Consider the following 20,969-nt stretch of genomic DNA (forward strand, 5'->3'; position numbering starts at 1 on the left):
TGCAGCAGCTGTTTTCCTTGTTCTTTCATTTTCTTCCTTTTTCACGTGTAAAGAAGGAATTCATCGTTACTTTTGGTAGCTGACTTTATGCCTGTTCGTAGGAAGTCACGTTCAGTCTTTCCTCTGCTCTTCTTCAGGCCGGCCTATGGTGGACGCTACTGTATCGGAGAGAGGAAACGCTACAGGATGTGCAACACTCAGGTATACAATACTTCGGCGAGGTGCTAGGTAATCGTTAGGGTTGCTTAGCTTGTAGTCTTCATTCGCGAATAATGTCGTACCGTTTCTTTGTTACTTTTTTTTTCTCGCAGAGCTGCGCAGAGGACGCGCCAAGTTTTCGTGCAATGCAGTGCAGCCACTTCAACAACGTCTCCTACCAAGGAGAGCTGTTCAACTGGTCTCCTGTGTCGGCGCCCGGTACGTAATGCCAGTATTCCGCAGCACTCGGTTAAAATGTTAAAACACACTCGTAGAACGTTTGGCAGGCGAACATTTTCTTCTCTGAGTCCGATACTAAACAGAGAGAATGACCTTCCGTCACGACCATCTAGAGCGCTGTAGCCTTGTGCTACTACGCAGCACAGAGTTCCATGGCTCGATAGACAGAAATGACGGGGGTTTGAGTAGCGGGTTTAGACAGGGCCTAAACAGCAAGCGCGACTTGCGCCCGAGCGTTAAACGGTTCACGCTGATAATTCTGTTAAAGCGGTCACTAGAAAATAGTTAAACCATCGGACGCGTGGCAACGCCCCTCCTCCCCCCCCCCCCCTCTGGCGCAAAGCATAGTTCCTGCAGTCAGAACAAGGGAAAAAATAAAGAATAAGCGTGAAATCATATAACAAAGCAAACTAGAAAAAAAAGCCCGAGCATTCTTTATATCGTATTTCTACGACATAGGACCGTAATTTTATATGTACCAAAGGCACGGAGTCAGACATTTAGGAGGTGAAACTCCCGTCAGCGCGAGCGAGCGCGGGCGACCAGATAAGGTCACAATTGTATGCGCCGACAGGACCGTATAGAGTGGCGGCGCCATGCGGCGCGTTGTAGAAGCCGCAGCGAAAAAAAAAAAAAAAGCAGGCGGCTTCGGCGCGCTCTCAACGGCGGTAATTTCTTTCCAAGCCGCCAGGCGCCGCCAGCACGATAACGGCTCTTTAAACGGCTCCGCGAGCATGTGACTTTTTCTGGTCGCCGCAAACAGCGGAGTTTCCACTCCTAAATGTTTCTTGCTCCGTGACCAAAGGTAAAATAAGTTATCAAAGTTCCTTTTTTAGGTAAGCCACCAACAGTTACCGATAAGGTTCGCCCTCACAACCGATAGATTCTGTCTGGTCGCGGAGCCCACATGAAAAACGTAAACATGGAGAGATACGAAAAAAAATCAGATAACGACCCTGAGAGCTTAACAGGTGCAAGTAAAACTAGTGTATCGGTCATGTCTGTTATCTTGTAGTGTTCACGCTTTTATCGGCTTATCGGATATCTGCTATCGCCGAAGAATAAAAAATACACGAGCAGCAAAGGCAAAGATAGTGGTCATGCAGTACTGCTCCAGCGGTTCATTGATTTCGTGTATCCTGCCGTAAATTCTGTTTATCTCCTAGCCCCGGGCACCAACAGCAAGAACCATTGGACAGATAAAGTTTATTTCCATCCTATCCTATCACTCGATTAAAAAAAAAAGAAACGAACAACTCGGCGACCTATTCGTTTTGCTTATTGCTACGGCCGCATTGTGCTGCGCGCAGCGGTTAGCTGTTCCTCGTCAACGTGTGGTGAAGTCTGTCGGCAGAGCCGCCTTTACGCGTCGCGTGTTCGCAGCCACCCCGTGCCAACTGCACTGCAAGCCGGACGGCAAGTTCTTCGCGCGGGTGCTCAAGGAGTCGGTGACCGACGGCACGCCGTGCAGTCCCGGATCGCGGGATGTTTGCATCAACGGCAAGTGCAGGGTACGTGCGCTGATCCTCGCGCTTTCGATAGACCCCATCCACGCCGCCCCCCCCCCCTTTTTTTTTCTTTTCTAACCGAAGCACGCTTTGGCTCCACGACCTGGAGGTAAATGGCACCTGCATATGTAAGTAGTCCTCGAATAAACTGCGTTCAACCTGCGCGCACTTGTGAGCTTGAAACAGTGTAAGATCCCTGCGATCTACTGAATTTGTGACAGGCGGATTCTGTATATATATATATATATATATATATATATATATATATATATATATATATATATATATATATATATATATATATATATATATATAAACTGCGAGAAACTACACTATGATTGTTTTCCTTATTTTTCTTCCCTCTTGCTCTTCCCTGCCGAAGGTACAAATTTGAAATTTTATGTTTAAGAATAAAATTTCACTCATAGGAGGTTAGCTGTTTTGTAATTCGTCTCGACCTATTGTCAGTGTTCCTTCTATTTACGGCAGGGATATCTTACCATTTTTCACCTTTCTGCCCGGTCTCTGTCGTTCTCCGGAGCCGCTTTCTCAGCGTAGTGTATAAAACAGAGGCGCGTCACTCTGGCCGACCTTTCTCTCCTTCGTCTTTCCCTTGAGCTTGCGGCGTGCGCGCGGTGGACAAGTGATCAAGGCACGTGTGCTATTTTGCCGTCGCAGCGCGTCTCCTGCGATTGGGGCATCGAGACGAGCGCCCGGGAGGACCGTTGCGGCATCTGCCACGGCGACGGAACGCGCTGCATAACCGTCCACAAGGAATTCAACCAGAAGGAAGGCATCGGTTAGTCCACGCGTTTTTCTTCTTCTTCGACACATTTTTTTTTCTATTTTTTTAACTATTCCTTGTCTTAATTACGACACGAGCCGGGTGTTCCATATTGTAATAATTCGTGCGCGGACACCTGCGCATTCGCTAATTTAATGATGGGGTTTATTGTCCTAGGGCAACGCACGGAGGTTGTGACCGACGTGATTTTAGGGGATACATTTCGTTGGGGTTCACTCTGATGTCTTAGTCATTTATTCAACATTAGCGAGGGAAAATTGCCGATGTGACGCTTAAAGTCTGCATTCACTACCAAAAAAAAAGAAAAGAATTGACTTGCATCCCGAGGCCCTGCGAAAGCGGATGTCCAGCGAAGCTGTTTCAAAACCACCACTGCTGAAGGGGTATCTATGCTTAATTTATGGTTGGGATGCTTGTTTTGAGCTTGTTCTTTATTGAAACGTACGCTGTCCTGTGTGTTGTGTAAGTCATTTCAGTGAATGTACGCACTGTTCGCTTTACTTTGCTGAGCGCTTGTAGCATCTGCATTACTAGGGGGATGAACCATTGCATTTTTGCTTACTTAGGGGGATATGAGCCATTGCTGATGATGATCATTTCTACTCACGAACGAACACGAGAAATGCCGACCACCGAGAGGCTAACAGCTTCGCTGCAAAATTAACCTGACAGTCTTCGTTGCAAAGTTATGATGGCTGTCTATGCAAATGGAAGGAGTGCAGTGATCAGACCATACCGCACCCAGGAATTTCGGACATTTCCTCTCTGGCAATCTGGGGCGCTATAACGTAAAACTATTCCAAACTTTTCTATTCCAATTCTGCTATCAGTCTTCCACGATTGGTCAGAAACTCTTTTCGACCCCCCCCCCCTCACCTGTCTGTCACGCGACGTCACGAAAACCGCAATACTTCCCCATCTGATATGATGTGTGCACACTGATTATGCATCATTTGACAGAAAAAAGAAAAACAGTTATTTCTGATTCGACCCCTTTCTCCATTAGCCCTCGGCTATTCGTAAGAAGTTTTCGGGCTGCACCCACTTCACCTGCCTGTGACGCGACGTCACAAAACCGCACAAACTCACCGCGTCAAAGTGACGTGTACGCGTTAAAGATGCATTAATATGCCGAACAAAACTGAATTTTTTTCGGAATAGCCGCAGGCTGTCCCGTTCCGAAAGGAATAAAAGATGGCTGCCGCCGATCGCTGAGACGCTGGCTACTCGCAGCTGCCGGAGAGCGTGGGTGTGTTTGCGTATAATAAAACTTCTTGCGTGACCGTGTAACGTTTTCGAGCACTTTCGGAACGTTTACCCCCTCATTCTGCCAACTCTTCTTTGCTGAGGGTCCGTTTTAGCGAGCTTCCGTTGCATGCCGCCGCCATTTTCAACCAGCCACCGCAAGCTAAGTAAGGGAAAGCCGACCAATCGTACACGCCGGCACCACCCTCTTTATCCAGTTATCGATATTCAGTACAGTGCCTCGGCCCCATCGAATCCCTCTCCACCTGAGCGTTCTCCTCGCCTCTTGTCAGCCAATTAGATACGACAAGCCGCTCAGTGTAGGCAATGTTATTCGTTTTTCAAGCAAACAAAAGTGACCTCCTATGAACGAGGAGAGCGTTTGATTGGTCTGTTGAGACAACCCTGCGGATGACCGCCCGGTGCTTGCGTCGGTGGTTACGCAAATTTGACGTCAGGAAATTGGAATAGAGACATATTGTAATAGTTTTACGTTATAGGGCCCCTGTTTAACTTTGTCGCAAAACACCAGCGTAACTCAATCGGTAGAACTTTCAAGAAATATATTTCGGAAGAGCGACCTAAAAATTAAATTATGTGGTTTTACGGGCCAAAACCACTTTGTGATTATGAGGCATGCCGTAGTGGGGCACTCCGGAAATTTGGACCATCTGGGGTTCTTTAATGTGCACCTAAATCTAAGTACACGGGTGTTTTCGCATTTCGCCCCCGTGGAAATGCGGCCGCCGTGGACGGGATTCGATCCCGCGACCTCGTGCTTAGCAGTCCCACACCATAGCTACTAAGAAACCACGGCGGGTAAGATCGACCTAGTTTCAACAAGTTTTTGTTGCCAACGTTGAAAGGGTGCTTCCTTCTAATAACATACGCATTTAGAGCATTTAGTCGGCACTAAATGCTCCGTTTAGCAGTTTTGGTCCTGACAAGAACGCGTCTATAAAGCAGCAGCGAAGTTTGGACTTAAGTGCCATAAAAGCTTATTTTATTAGACGGGTGTACCATGTACTGTATACGTTGGTAATTGAAATTAGTTGAAACTTGACCAAGCTTTTGCACTATGTATTTTTTAAATGTTGCACATTGAGTTACGTTTGTTGTATTACGGTGAAGTTCAACATATTTTTGAAGGGGGCAATGTCCAAAATTCCTGTACACGAGTTAGGTATGGAGGGAATTGATTCACGCTTCGGAACCCTTACGGAAACGCTGTTCTTATCTATTCAAAGCGATAACTGATGTTTATCTAGCTCATTGTTCCCATCTTTCTGACTTGACAATTCCACTAATTTCTTTTATACTGACAACGCAATACAATACAATGAAAGGGAAGATTGTCGTCCATCCGACTGTAGCATGAAGATACACAGGAAACCACTACGGGTTTCCCTGATAGAAAGCTTCGCTGTTGAGGGAGATTTCTCCCTGGTCCGGGAATCGAGCCTTGTACCACCGCCTTTCTGGGGTGGTCGCTCTGCCATCTGAGCTAACCAGGAGGCTACCAGATCGCAAGGAGAGGCTGAATTAATGGACAACTCGAAGCACAGGGGCACAGAATACGGGCAAATCTGTTTTGTGGAAGCCCGCTAGTTGGTTTGGAAGGTTCATAAAACGTTCACAAAGGAAACCCGTACGGGTTTCCCACGTGTCTTCATGCTATAGTCGGGTGGAGGGCGATTTTCCCTTCCGCAAACCTTTCCCTGCCTTGCGAGCTCCCGCATAACTGATTTTCCGTACGACAATAATGACCGATTCTCGTCGGACAAGCTTCTGCCGAAAACCTGGACAGGGCCTTGTCTCCGTTTCACGCGGGCGCAGGCTACACGGAGGTGGGGCGCGTACCCAAGGGCGCTCGCAACATCCGCGTCGAGGAGCTGGGCGCCTCGGGCAACTACCTGGCCGTCCAGGGAGCGACGGACGGCGAGTTCTTCCTCAACGGCGACTGGCTGGTCCAGTGGAGTGGCGAGTACGCGGCCGCCGGCACCACGCTCTTCTACCAGCGACAGGGCGAGCGCGACACTCTGCACGCGCCGGGACCGACGAAGCAGGAGCTGGTGCTCTACGTGAGTGACACGTACTCCTATGTTTGTCGGTTTTCACGTCTCAAGCTTGTAGGGGACTCAGCGAGGGATGACTCCGGGTTAATTTGGCCGCCCGGGCTTTCTTTAACGTGCACCTCAGTGTAACTATACACGAGCGTTTCTTGCATCTCGCCTCCCCCCCCCCCCCCCCCCCCATCGAAATGCGGCCGCCGCTGTCGTGATCGAACCCGCGACCTCGAGCTCAGTCGCTAAGATCTCTCTGCTCCAACCGGCAGTGCCGGTACGTGCGCGAAGTCATGTACAACGTAGTCGGAAAGAGTAATTACGTTACGTCGATGCGTACCGGACTGAAAAGTAGGTAACTGGGTAGAGTATGAATTACGGCACTTCAAATCAAAGTACTTGAGCAGAATACTTATTTCTGGAACAAGTAACTGGTTACATTCAAGCTACTTTCAGGTTAGATTCAAGTCACACTGAAGCACACTTGCCCTCGTAAAGAAAAAGTTTTCGGAAGTCGAATCGCGCAGCTTGCTTCTGCGGGATTGAAAAATTGTTGCGAAAGAGATGGAAGCTATATTAAAAAAAAAGTAACTTGCAAGTAACTTACTTAAGTGGTAGACGTTACCACTTAAATTTAATCAAGTTAGAGTAATAATTGCTGACTCACAGGACTAACCGCAAATTACCAAGTTACTCGCAGAATAAAAGTTATATTAACTTAAGTAGAATATTCAAATTACGTACAAGCCTGCGTCTAGGCATCCCAGTGTCTATAATTCTACACGGTATACGGCGAAGTTTTATATAGTATATACGGACCCAATTGAATGCATCGGTAGCGCCACTTAATGCCACGCTGAAAACCGGTCTGCAGCGGGCCCTGCAAGCACGCGACTTTGTGCGCATCGACACCATCCAAGCGCACCTTAGCATTACTCGCCACGCGCTGTTCGGAACTTACGAACAGGTTCCGGGCTGGCGGATGACCCCTCCGCGACGACCTTCTGGTCGACTTCCTTGGCGCCGCGCCTGCCTCGCATTTTCTTTCACGTAGCTTGAATAAATTGTGTCTGGTTACCCTAACGGCGACTGAGCATCGTCTCAGCCGTTTCGTACTCGGGCTTCCTATTATACCTTCCTGCTAGTAAGCGTTCTAGTTCGGTTTTTCCTGCGCACGTTGTGGGTTGCTTGGTCGTTCGGTGCCTAGGAGACTGCACAGCTATCAAGCACGTCAATTCAGGCCTGCAGTAGCGAAGAATTTAGTGGTAAGGATCAACTTTGTGATTGACCTGCGTCAATGCGCACTCAGACTTGTCAAAGATCGCTGCTGTGAGCGACAAAGATAAAACATCGTCGTATTCTATTAAGGCAGCACTATTTCTTCTTCTCTTGTTTCTTTTTTTCGCCGTCACCTAATGTTTCAGTTCATCTTTAAAAGTTTTTAAATTTTGCTGCTAACGATCCGAAACTACACCCATTCATAAACCATTGTGCAGTTTACGTGTACCCAAAGAACGTGCACTCAAAGTACGGTATACACGAGCTCTCTTGCATTCCGTCGCGGTCGGTATCGCACTCGCGACCTCGAGCTCAGCATCAAAACAGCATAGCCTGGGCTACCGTGTCGAGTAACTTTCAAGTTTACTCGCGTGTTTAGTGACGAGGTAATCGAAAGCTATTATTGACCCGGCTTTGTAACTTTTCAGCACTAGTTCTGGTACGAGAAAACGCCCATCCGTAGTAGCAGAAGAACGGCTCCGCATTCGCGAATAGAGAGAATCCGAGGGGGAAAGAAGTGCCCTCTCGACCACGCGGCACTCGCCTTTTCGGCCCCGCAGCTGCTGTTCCAGTCCGAGAACCCCGGGCTCAAGTACGAGTACACCGTGCCCGAGCTGAACGCGAGCCGCCGTCCCGAGTTCCACTGGCGCTGGTCGGACTGGAGCCCGTGCACGGTGACGTGCGGCGGCGGCTCGCAGGAGTCGCAGCCGCGCTGCTTCGAGAAGGAGGCCGGCCTCGTCGAGGACACGCACTGCGACCCGGCGTCGAGGCCGGCCACGCGCCGGAGGCCCTGCTCGCGGCAGCCGTGCCCGGCGCGCTGGTGGACCGGGCCGTGGCAGCCCTGCTCGGCCACCTGCGGCGGAGTGCGGCGCCACACCGTGCTGTGCGTGCGCTCGCGCGGCAAGGCCGACCAGCTGGCGCTGCGCCAGGAGGCCTGCGACCCGACCACCAGGCCCGACGACACCGAGCCGTGCCCCGACGACCCGCGGTGCCCCGGCGCGGTCGCGGTGCGCAACGGGACGGCGCTGCCGGTGAGCTTGGCGGGTCTTCCGGCTTAAACCTCTGGTGGACGAGGTGGCCTTTCGGGACTCCATTTTCATTCTTTCGCGGTGAATGGTTGATCGTAAGAAAATAGAATCAGGGTTGGGGGGGTATTCTGCAAGAGTACACCTAGTGGACTGTCCATTTCGGCCGCTGCTGATTGGCTAGGGCCGCTCGTCGCCTCCACTCTTGTGCAGGTGCATCCGATCAGCAGCGGTCGAAATGGGCAGTCCACTAGGTGGACTCTTACAGAATACCTCCTCCCCCCATCATCAGAGTTACATTATGTGAACGTTGCGCCGAAGCATCAGTGTTGGTACGTCAGTGTGACGACACGAATAACACGTTTCTTTATTTTTTAATTGATTTCCTTATTTTTTTTTCTTATTTGAGCCGTTGTGGCTTAGGCAAACGGTTTTGAAACTTCGGTTCTTTGCTCACTTAACCGCCGTAGTTGCTCAGTGGCTATGGTATTGGCTATGGCTATGGTAGTGTATTGGGCTGCTGAGCACGAGGTCGCGGGATCGAATCCCGGCCACGGCGGCTGCATTTCGATGGTGGCGAAAACGCCCCTGTGCTTAGATTTAGTTGCACGTTAAAGAACCCCAGGTGGTCGAGATTTCTGGAGTCCTCCACTACGGCGTGCCTCATAGTCAGAAAGTGGTTTTGGCACGTAAAACCCCATAATTTTTTTTGTTACTCACTTGAAATAAAATTTGGTTCGTCATTATCGATGAAAAATGACTAGGCCTGAGCAGGCGCTGTCAAACTCCATGACGTCACGATGGGATGGGGCAGGAACTTCAAGACGGCGTCGCCACCCGTCTTTAATTTCTTTCTTTTTTGCGTCTCTTTCTGGCTTGCTAAGTGTCTTGTCGCGATAACAGGTGTTTACTTTCCCCTTTTTTTTCTGTCGTTGTTGCAGGCGTGTAATTTAGTGATCCAGCTCGAAATTTGAGATTGAGGTGTTTAATGTCTCGAGACTGCGCAGTTGAGCGACACCGTAACGGAGGATTCAGGATTATATTTTTAACTACCTGCAGCTTCTTGAACTTGCTGCAAAATATATGTAGACGAGCGTTTTTTTTTCATTCCTTTCCTATTCTATGCCGATGTCGCGGCTGGGTATCGACCTCGCGACCTCGTACTCAGCAGCATGACGCCGTTCTTATAGTTCGTTCTCATGGGTTTGTTCTCTGTTAGCTTGTTCTTTCATCCATGTGTAGCCATGCACTTATTCGGCTTCAACAATAATCGGAAACACCGACCAGTACTTGGCAATAGTGTCACGTGCGTCCTCCAAGTAGCGGTCGCAAACAGGTCTCTTGACGTCAGCACAGAGTCGCGTCGATGAGGGCTCTGTTCTTTTTTTAAGTCCATTCAATTTGCACTAATGCTTGCGCGACGGTGTTTGTCACGCCAGTAGATGCGACCACTGGTGAACAGTGCTCTTGGTTGGAATCTGGAACCTTAGCGGAAAATTACACTTCGATGGAACCTCCATAAAGGAGCTTGTACTATGTAAATGATGCAATTATTATTATTATTATTATTATTATTATTATTATTATTATTATTATTATTATTATTATTATTATTATTAAATTTCGTGGAAAGAAAAAGGTCCAACCTCTTCCGTGACCGATGCTTTTCCGTCTGATTCGGCGCGTGCGGCAGTTGCTTTTAATCAGTACGTCGCCCATGTAGCTGCCATTCCGATACCAATAGGCCAATGTACACTGAACAAAGCCATAGTGGCGTCCGCGGCTCTGCCTCCGATGATGTCTGAGCTTGCTATATATATATATATATATATATATATATATATATATATATATATATATATATATATATATATATATATATATATATATATATATATATATATATATATATATATATATATAATGTTTAGTTTCATACAGAACAACCCAGCCGGCATAGATAGAGTCTTAGTTTATTTTCTTCAACGTAATTCAGTGCAGTTTCCGCTATTCTTCTTTTTATGCTTAACGGATTTCTAGAAATCGCTTCTTTGCCATCTGAACTGGAAACTGTGATTGCCAGGCCACTGCATAAAGGCGGAAAGAGAGGTAACGTTGAAAGTTATGGGCCTGTATCGATGCTGCCCGCACTGTCGCAAATCTGAGAGAAGCAGAAGTTTTCAGTTATCGCAGATCGCCAGTCTCAGATCGCAGAAGCTGTATTCTGCTTTCGAACAGAATATGTTTGCGTTTGCTTTATTTTTGGATATATCGAAGGCTTTCGACATGGTTAGCCACAATAGTCTTCTTGAGAAGCTGCGCCTACTGGGTTTCAGAGGACTGTTCTATGATTTCTTTAAAAGAAATGTCTTCGTGATTGCTCACAATTTGTTGCCTTGCACAATGAAACGCCGATCAGCCGCAAGCTTGAATTGAGAACTGGCGTTCCACAAGGGCCACTTTTGTCACCTTTGCTTTTTAATGTACTTATGAATGATTTCTGTATGATCCGTATCTAACTATATACTTTTTTCTGTACGAAGATGACGCGGTGCTACTAGCCAAACATATATCTTACGTGAAAGCGATTAGTTTGCTACAGGAGAATGTGTGCGATGCAATGGAAGGGTTTGAAGATAACGGTCTTACAGTCAGTTCAACGAAAACTAAAGTGGTATGTTTCAGAAATCCGCTAAAAGCAGCAGTTAATACGGCGCCGCTTTTTTTTTTTTTGCATGCACTCACACAACAAACATTTATGTAATTGCTTTCCAATGAGTGTGTAGACTCCATAATGTACCTCGGATTATTTATTGATAGTGACCTTTCCTGGTACAGCCATTTAACGTACATCTGTACTAGACTCAGGAGTGTTGCGTGTTTACTATTTAATATAAAATATTTTCTGCCGATGTACGTTAATAGAACGGTCATGCACTCGATCGCGTACAGTGTTTTGAGGTAGGGTATAACCGTGTTTGCATTTCCGGGAGTTCGTTTGCAGTGCAGAATCGATGCCATTTTAAAGAGTATTCTGAAAAGCTTCGCTTACAATTCTCGGCGAAAAGTGTAGATTTGTTTCCAATTCTTTGCCTGCCTTTTTTTAATTTGGATTCATAATGTAACCGCGCAAACGACAACGGACGAAGAAGGAAACACACTGGACAAGCACGGACAAGCGCCATTTTTGTAACTCCGATTTCAGGCATGCCTACACTGCGCCTCGATCACTCCGAAAAGGTACTCGTTTCATTGTGCCCCATTACGCTACAAGATATGGCAAAGCTAGAAGGTGTGCTAATGTTCCCCAAATTTTCGATGAAGTCCCAGACGACACACTCACTGCGACCTCAAGCGCGTACCCTACGGAACATGTTAAACCATATTTGACTCGCGTAATGCTGTCTTTTTGTTTGTTGACTGTTACCTCATTTCTCTGTTATATTATCACACAGTTTTCTGTTTCTATCTCGTTCACTGGGCAGTGACGAGTGATTTCAATCCTTTTCAATGTTCCTTAGAATTGTCGAGCGCAGCTCTTAGGCGCCAGTTCCAGCGTTGAGCGTCGGCGTAGCCGAGCGAGCGCGAAGCGCAACGGAGAATGAAAGAAGGCGATAGCGAAGAGAGTGCGAAGGAGGAGGCTACAGTGAGAGCAACAGGCGGAACGCGGAGAAGGAGAGTATGGCGAAATGGTGAGAAGCAAAGCAGAAGACTGCAATAGCTAAGTGAGCTCGAGGAGGAAAGCGGAGGAAGCCACCTTCAAGTACCACCAGATCGCGCTCACGTGCGCGCATTCAGTCGCTTTGTATTAAGGGCATAGAAAGACGACTGAAAAACAGCGAATTAGGATGTGGTTTATCTTACATGCGTAATGGAGAAATAGTACAATAGAAGCTCCCTGGACTAACATATGCGGACGATATAGTGCTACTAGCGGACAATTAAAAGCGACTTACAGACACTTGCTAATATCTGTGGCAACGCGGCGGCAAATCTAGGCCTCAAGTTTAGCACAGTGAAATCGGGAAATATGACCTTTAATGGGAAGAGACGAGCAATTACGCGGTGTCAATTCAACAGCAAGTCATACCCATGGTCACGCAATATAAATACCTCGGCGTATACATAAACGAAGGAGAGACTTACTCAAGCACCCACCAAGAGAATCTGAAAGTAAATTGTTAGCGGAATGCTGCAGTAATGAAGCACAGAACACTGTGGGGACAAGTCTGGAAAAGAGTAATGGTGCCAGCGCTAACGTTCGCAAATGCCATTTTATCCTTAAAATCGGATACCTCGTCGGCGTTGGAAGTTAACCAAAGATGGGTAGGCCTGTTGGCTTTGGGAACCCACGGTAAAACCATAAATGAGGCAGTGCATGTTGACATGGGTTGGGCCTCCTTTGAAGCCAGAGATACACAGAGCAAAATTAGTTTTGCAGGAAGAATCAGGAACATGGATGGAAATAAGTGGGCAGTTAAAGTGCACGAGTATCTGCACTTGAAAAACATGGACATAGAATGGAAGAAGAGGTCAAGAAGGCTGGCGACCGAGTACAAGGTAATTGAAACTGTATATAGACAACCAGGAGTCATCAGGAAGGAAGTGAGAGAAATAGAGACAGTTAAATGAATGCAAAGAATGGAAACAGAAATGACCATGGAGATTTACAAGAATGCGAAGAAAGAAATTAGAAGGAAAGTTCTGTACGACAACACACATAAAAAAAAACAGTGCTTTGCTATTTGAGGCTCGAGCCGGTTGCCTAAGGACAAAAACAAACCGGAGCAAATGTTGGGAACTACGTGAGGCATGTCTATGCTGCAGCAAAAATCCGGAAACCATTCAGCACATCCTAATGGAATGCGAAGAGGTTCGCCCAGTGAGAACCGTAGGTAACGTACACCTTCCAAAAGCGCTTTGGATTGAAAGTGGACGGAAGCATAAACCGGTCAGCAGTCGAGATGAGCAAGAGACGTTTGGAGTATTGGTGGGAAACAAGCAGGCGAGAAACTGATTTGACCGGATTCGTTACAGGCATTGGTAACGGTACAAGGTAGATTTTGAAGGGAAAGGAAAAGATTAGAGCCACGTGTACAAAAATGCTTGATAAAAAACTTTTAGCATAGCTGATTAAATCAAGCAGACTAGGTGACTATTTGTCACCGTCCCGTTTCAAAGGGAATTATAATAAATCATCATCGTCGTCACCGCGTCCGGGGGAAAGCAAAAAAAAGAACCAGAAACCTCGTTTTCCCGCACAGAATTGGCTGCAAGCGTTTCCCAGTGAAGATTACGGTTGCAAAAGCTGCAGTTGCCGGGTAGTGGAAAGTGTGTGACCGGCCTCTGTATAACGTCGCGGGTCCGCCAGTCGGTGCAGTGATTGGTACGATGCCTCGATATATCGCGAAATGATGCGACAATAGAGCTGCGCTCAAGAGAGAGAGACAAAAGGGAAGGAAAGACAGGGAGGTTAGGCAGTGTAAATTCCGGCTGGGTACCCTGTGCTGGGGAAAGGGGTAAAGAGAGAAAAAAACGAATAAAAAAACGAGAAAATCCACGTAGTAACGCGATGTTACGCGCAACAATAGTCAAAGGCGGTCGCACAATTCACAGGCCCTTAAAAATTTCAGCAAAGGCCTTAAGGCCTTGAGTACCGAAACCCGCCTGGACCAGTGTCCTGGAACTTTCTCTTCTGTGAAGGGGCGATTGTCCAGTTTTTTGAGCGCGGTCACGAGCACTTTTCTTGTCACATTGTAACGTGGACAGTCACATAGAAGGCGCGCTTAGGTCTCATTTCGCATAAGGAAGTGTCCTAATGGTCGGCGAAATTTTTTTGTCATTTGCCGACGTTGTGGGCTGCTGTCGCGTACGCCTTTCTGTGGCTTTGACGGACCCGATATTTCTATGTATAAACTCAAGATGACAATAAAATTATTGTTATTATCATTAATACTATAGCGAAGCTGTTTATGTCTAGGCTTCCGTGCATTCTTGTTCTGCGTCAACGAAAACTATCATCAGCAATGACTGTATCCCCCTGAGCAAGCAAGAAGTGCAATGGCTCATCACTCTCTTAACGCAGGGGATATATATATAAGTGTACCTTTCGTCACAATGACCACCGACCAACACAATAAACGTGTTCGTGCCTTTGTTCAAAATTCTGTTTCACCGGTGTTGTGCGCTAAACATCTTCGCTGGAAATGCACCTGCACAGAGTGGAATGGCTCATTATTGAATTATTATTATTATTATTATTATTATTATTATTATTATTATTATTATTATTATTATTATTATTATTATTATTATTATTAAGTGCGCAGGTGCCCGTGTAGAGAACAAATAGGGCACAATAGTGCTGTTCTTGGTCAAGTGACACTTTTCCGCAACTTTTGTGTAATATGCAAGAAGCTCTCGAAAGCAAACCGCAGTACTTGAGTTTTTCTTCGTTCGGTTGTCTCTCTTTACGCATCAGTCTCGGCATGATTTTGAGTTGTTTACTGTACCGCATTTCAAGGCAAATGCTTGAGCTTGACATTTCCCTGTGGCCCGGTTGTTTTACTTCTAGTTTCCTATCACAAATGATATTTCCTCCTGTCGTAATTGAGTGTCCGTTGACCTTACGGAGCTTCCAGCGCACTGCTTGAGATAACCTGCGTAATAACGCACGGTGGCTCGTCCGATTCTCTTTGGTACTGAATGTTGAAATGAAGCGAGTGGTTGATTTACAGCGACTGAGGGCACAGGGATATGATACCTGCGTGTGTGAGAAAATCTAAGGTAATATAGCAGCCGCTGACTACGAGGCTTAGATACTTGGAGACTAAACTATCGTTAATTTACTTTAGGCTACGCGAGCGATGCAGATTGGTTTCCGGAAACACACGCGTTGAATAATTTGGATACGCAAAAGCATACATACATACATACATACATACATACATACATACATACATACATACATACATACACACACACACACACACACACACACACACACACACACACACACACACACACACACACACACACACACACACACACACACACACACACACACACACACACACATACATACATACATACATACATACATACATACATACATACATACATACATACATACATACATACATACATACGTTTGAAGTATCTTGAGAATATAATGGGAGCGTTTCAGTAGAAAAGCAAATCCAAAAGGCAGCGCATTACTGTTCGAAGCCAGTAATGCACTGCCCAGGAACTGCAATCAGGATGTCTGAGAATGCAGAACACAGGTGAAAAATTGCCGATAACGGCTATACACATGCTTAACGTCAAGAAATATCTAAGAAACCATTGAACATCTTTTGTTTCCAGGCAGCAGTGTCCATCCAGAGCTTAATGAGGAAGCCATTATCGTTCCCAGCGCATTTGTTTTAAAGATGCTAGGGAAAAGGTAAATGGAACCTCGATAGGGGGCGGGGGGTCGACGGGGATTAGTAAAAGACCGCCGGAGGATTGGTATTCTAAAGATTGGGTACACACGAAATAAACAACAAACAGAGGTTACTTATTTAGGGCAATAATGTACTTAAATATATTGTAGTTAATACCAACCATAAACCTTAATAGGACACTAAAGAGAAATTCTGAATTCTGATAAAATATTCTTTGAATGCTCTATTTTCGTTAACCTAAAAAAAGAAAGGTTAACCCATTATTAGAACGGAAAATGAAGGTCATAGTTTCATTGTAGTACGGTAGCTAGCTGGGCGAGTCGATACATCTGCATTATTATCTGCATTATCTCTTCTTTGTCCGTGTTTGTAGTGCGTGCTTTAAGTAATAATAAAACTTAGTTTCATTGTTAGTTTTTTTTCGCGCGGGAGCTCCAAGGCCGGCACGTCAGTGTGACCGCACAAATTTAAAATATTTTTTTTCGTATTTGGGCCGTTCTGGCTCTCTGAAGTTTCTCGATATTTGCTAATTTCTGTCTTCCTCCAATTTATATTGAAAGGTAGTCCATCTAGGTGAAAGGTAGTCCATCTAGGTAGGTAGGTGGTAGTTCAGGTAGTCAAAAAAGTACCTGGTCCCGAGAACACGTCGTCAAATTCTATGACGTCACGACGAGATGGCGCGGGAATTTTGACACCGAGTCGCCACCCGTCTTTCGTCTTTCGTCCTTTTCTGGCTTATAAAACCTCTTTCAATAAAATTGACCTTCTTGGGTCTCTGCTGGGGCTATTTACTAATACAGCTAAAGAACGTGTTTTTTAGCATGGGGTGTGAATATTTGCGGCGAAGGGAAAAATATAACGAGCTTAATGTTACTGGTTACCACCCCCTTCTTCCATCCATCCATCCATCCATCCATCCATCCATACATCCAACTCCACCAAGTGTGCTAGTCCACGAAGAAGTTGCAGCACTGCCTCTACGCGTTAGGGAGATTAAAACAACCGCCAGGCTCACATCTTACACGTATGTATGACCCATCGTCAAAAAGGGGAGAAAAGGGCTAAGTACAGAGCAATAAATTCCAGAACACCAAACAAAAACGCAGTTCTCCCTTTGACCATCCCTCTGCACTGTTCTACGTGTTGCGAGAAAAAGCTATTGCTACCGATACACGCATAATACAAAGTCGATGCACGGACACGTTCAAAACGGGAGTCAAGTGCCGCGTCGCCGGGAAGGGCATTGGGGGAAAGCGGATCGAGGTGAAATGGAAAAAAGGGAAGAATAGGGAGGCGCGCCTTTAATAACTCCTGGCCGAGCTGGTTTGGTCTATAGCCGCGTGAACGATAGAAACGCAAGACGCACATATTGTGAATCGCGTGGCAACTGTGTGAAGCAGGAAGGAACCCGGCATCCGAGCGAAGGGTTTACGCCGTAGGTTGCCTTTGCGTGCGATGGAAAGAGGTTCGTTTCGCGACGCACTGGCCTGCTCTGCAGCAGTGAGCAGTCTCGCCGCAATCTAAGAGGCCCGCACGTACCCGCCCCGTGTACGTGTATGCGTCCCTATCGCGTGCGCAACAGGCGGCAATACGGCCTGTGAGCACAGCGGGCAGTGCTGCGGGCGCGTGCGTGCCCGCGTGCCGCAGATCCTGCGGTGAACGGCGGCGTCAGGTGGCGTTCGCAACAGCAATCCCTCCTCCTCCCTGCTGTCCGCACGCCGCCGCCGACTACAAAAGACGGCGGGTCACGCGAAGCGCTCGTCTCTGCGTTCCGCGTGCGTGACGGCGAACGCCCGCGCAGTAGAGAGATTCCTTGGGAAAGACCCTGGGCGGCGGCGGCAGCAGCCCTGTCTAGCTAGCTAGGTGCGCGCGCGTGGCCTTGGGTCGACGCGCAGTCGACCTGTGCCCATCGACCCGCGTGCGAGCCGTGTACTGACCGCGCTGTCGCGCCGCGCTAACAGACACCGGTGAGCTGTTCTCAGAAGCCGCGGGCGTTTTCGTCCTTTCGTTGTCTTTGTTTCGCGAACCTAATGCGCGAGCACATCCGCTGTTGCGCGCTTTACTGTTCCACCCGCCCCGGTGACTAAGCGGCGCTGCGGCGTTCTCTTGCTGGCAGAGCACGGCGTCGCGGGTCGCGGGGACGAGGCGGCGGCTGTAGTTGGATTGGGCCGTAATGAGAAAGCGCCCGAGCACCGGAATTTTCGGCACGCGTTAAAGAATCCGGGGTGGCCAAAATGTAGCCTTGTACGTATGTATGAAACGTGCACACACAATCGGTCAATCGATCAGTGAACTATGCTGCAGATCACGGAGGACCAACTTACCTGGGCACAGCGCAACCGCAGCTCAAACACTTCACAACGTTTCGCGCGAGGTGTGGAGAGCGTGCCTTCAGGGTGCCTAAAGTAGTATAGTAAGCAGTATAGTTACAAAGTTTCAGGACAGTTTTCACCGAAGTATCATTTTGTCAAACATTTCTTCCAATTTTCACTGCGTCCTATTATTAGCGTTGCGTCTTGCAATTTTGGCTCCTCAAACGGCTCCTCAAAGCGAAAATACTATAGTTATCTTGGCATTTACTTTTTCTCACGCGCAAGCAGCACTTGCGGAAGCCAGAAAGCTACAGGCGTCCTTGCACATCCCCCCTTTTTTTTAATTTCATTTTTTGTCGTACTGTCTAGCGTGCCGTATAAACAAGGAATGGGAGACGTTTGCATCAGGATATTTACTCTGTGGCATATGTATCTAGAAACTGTAGATTCCTGCCCGATAAAGAGGCAGCAAAAATGTACAATTTCCGTGTTTGCGCGTGCTTGTACGCCCGTCTTTAAGGTATGTAGAAAACCCGTGGCCAGGATCGACGCAGCCATTCAACTAGCAACAGGTATATGGTCGGGCGTATGTCGTTCACAAAAGACCTCGGCGCATATTCGCAAGAACATCTTACGTTATAATTGTTCTTAAGAGAAAATTCCAGCCAATTCTGACGCTGTACATATTATTAGCGAAGGCGGTCGCCCAATTGCAGAGCACTTACGAAAGAAAAGAAAAGCTTACGGAAATCGGCTCTTCATCCCAGGCTTCGCTGGAAATGCGTAAGTTGAGCAGCCAGTCTAACGGCCGCTCGGTAACGTTGCCTAACAACGAATGTGCAGAGCATGACATGCAGTGCAGCAATGGTCATAATTGATCACATTCGTAATGGCACTTCATGTCATCAATCTCAGGCCTCATTGTTGGGTAACGAAGAAATTGAGAAGCCAAGAACCGCGCAAAGAGCGACGGAGCGAAAAAGTAAATGTTTAACGTTAATAATAGAGGGGAATGGGGGGTGGCGGAGCGTATTCGAGAGCAAACTAGTGCAGCTGACATTTTGTACGTAGTAGAACTTAAAGGCACAGCATAGAACGAAGTTTACTTGAGCAGTATTAGTAACTTACCCTACTACAACCAGCTAACGTCAGATAACTTCAATCCCAGCTGACGTCAATGCCAGCTGACGTCAGTCCCAGCTAACGTCAGCCAAGCTGTTCAAAGAAAAAAAAAGAATGATATAAAGGGCACGGTGCAAGACACGATTTTATTCTGGAGACCGTACGCCGTAGGTCTTATCTGGCACCGGGCTTTTTTTTTTCTTTAATAGCTTGGCTAACGTGAGCTCGGACACATGGCATATCGGGTCAGCAGGCACAAGACAGGGCTAATTGGAGATAGCTGGGAGAGGCCTTTGTCTAGCAGTTGACATAATATGATGATGGTGACAATATATACACTAACTGCTTTTCGTGCGTATTACGCAAGCTTTATTAATATATATGCCTTTCGCGCCCTGGCCAATGGTGAAGAGGTACCCGCGCAATTTTACCTTTTCAGCGTAGAATGAATTCACAGTATACGTTATATAGACTTCAGAATAGTGGCTAGCCGGGTTTGTTGCTACGAACACATTCTTTTGCAAACAGCGCCAATAACGGGACACATAAAGAGGCAACACGACGCAGGCGCTGTGTCGTGTGCATCTTTCTGTGTCCCGTTATTCGCGCCGTTTGCAAAAGAATGTGCTATACAGATGGAACATATAGATGGAACATTATTATTGTTGTTGAAAGACACAGACAATGAATACATCTTAATTCTGATTCTTTTATGAAGTCGTGACGTGTGCAAGTACCGCCGCGTGGTAGACGGGAATTCTGTAGCGTTTACTACTTCACTGCGAATTAACTAAGACGAGTAAATGAAAGTCGGTGTAGTGATAGAGTCGGTCTTAGCGGCCAGTTTCAGTATGATTTTTTCCAAGATTGGTTGAGTTTCCAAGATTGGGTTGAGAGCCACAGTGCATTCGCCAGAAACTTCAGACGGAAATTTCTTGTGCGTCGACGCGACGCGTACACGGACATCAACCATCGCCCCGGAGGGTAGCTACGTACAGCCTTCTCTGTAAAGAAACAAATTAAACAAACGAAAGTAACACAACGGAAACGAATTGGTCCATCCGGACCAATGTGTCAGCGTGTCCTAAGCAGTCAGAAAATCCTGCCGGCTCGAACGGCCGAAGTCAAATGGCGCGCGCTGTGCATTGGAAACGAAATGCTCTGAGCAGCAGTGCAGTTGCTCAGAATAATATTTTTTCTTGCTTTAAAGGAAACTAACTTGTTTATGACTCCCGTAATTATTTTCAGATACGATTCCATACGGATGTTCCCATCCGCCATATTTTTGTTCGAATTGCTTCGGTATCTATAACTTGTTCCCTATATTATAGGCCGGAAAGTACTTTTTCTTCGATTTCGCCATTCTTTATTACCGCCGAGATCAACGTTTTGCTGCTTTCTTCTTCTGTGTTGTTACAAAGGACTGACCTCTTTTATACCGCCCTCAAGAAATGCAGGAGTCGTCTTAATAATTCTTAAATGTGTGGCAATTCGTTGTTTCTTTTGCGGCCCGCGAGTCAAGCAAAGGAAGGCAGTAAATGTTATTGAACTGCTAATATTGAGACTGAATGGCTCCACTATCAGGAAGAAGTTTCCCAATTGCAGATATCTGAGAAATAGCCTGTCGTTGAGTTGAAAAGTTGCATTTAGAAATCGCTTCAGTGACCGATATCACTTTGTGTATGATATATACAGCAGCGATTACTTCCGCATTTCAAATGATGGCTT

The 20,969-nt window shown here is 46.8% G+C and overlaps 1 protein-coding gene across 3 annotated transcripts in view; it reads left to right on the forward strand.

Annotated features, from left to right (window-relative positions):
* LOC142572077 (A disintegrin and metalloproteinase with thrombospondin motifs 7-like) overlaps positions 1–20,969 on the forward strand; it is a 135,148-nt gene that overhangs the window by 85,034 nt on the left and 29,145 nt on the right. For all 3 annotated transcript variants that reach the window (XM_075680900.1, XM_075680901.1, XM_075680902.1), the window contains 6 exons: positions 138–201; positions 312–417; positions 1,822–1,949; positions 2,625–2,745; positions 5,833–6,077; positions 7,898–8,368. In XM_075680900.1, the coding sequence (XP_075537015.1) occupies positions 138–201; positions 312–417; positions 1,822–1,949; positions 2,625–2,745; positions 5,833–6,077; positions 7,898–8,368 (1,135 nt within the window). The remainder of the gene's footprint in view (positions 1–137; positions 202–311; positions 418–1,821; positions 1,950–2,624; positions 2,746–5,832; positions 6,078–7,897; positions 8,369–20,969) is intronic.

Source organism: Dermacentor variabilis, chromosome 2 (assembly GCF_050947875.1).
Source record: "Dermacentor variabilis isolate Ectoservices chromosome 2, ASM5094787v1, whole genome shotgun sequence".
NCBI classification, from domain to species: Eukaryota; Metazoa; Arthropoda; class Arachnida; order Ixodida; family Ixodidae; genus Dermacentor; species Dermacentor variabilis.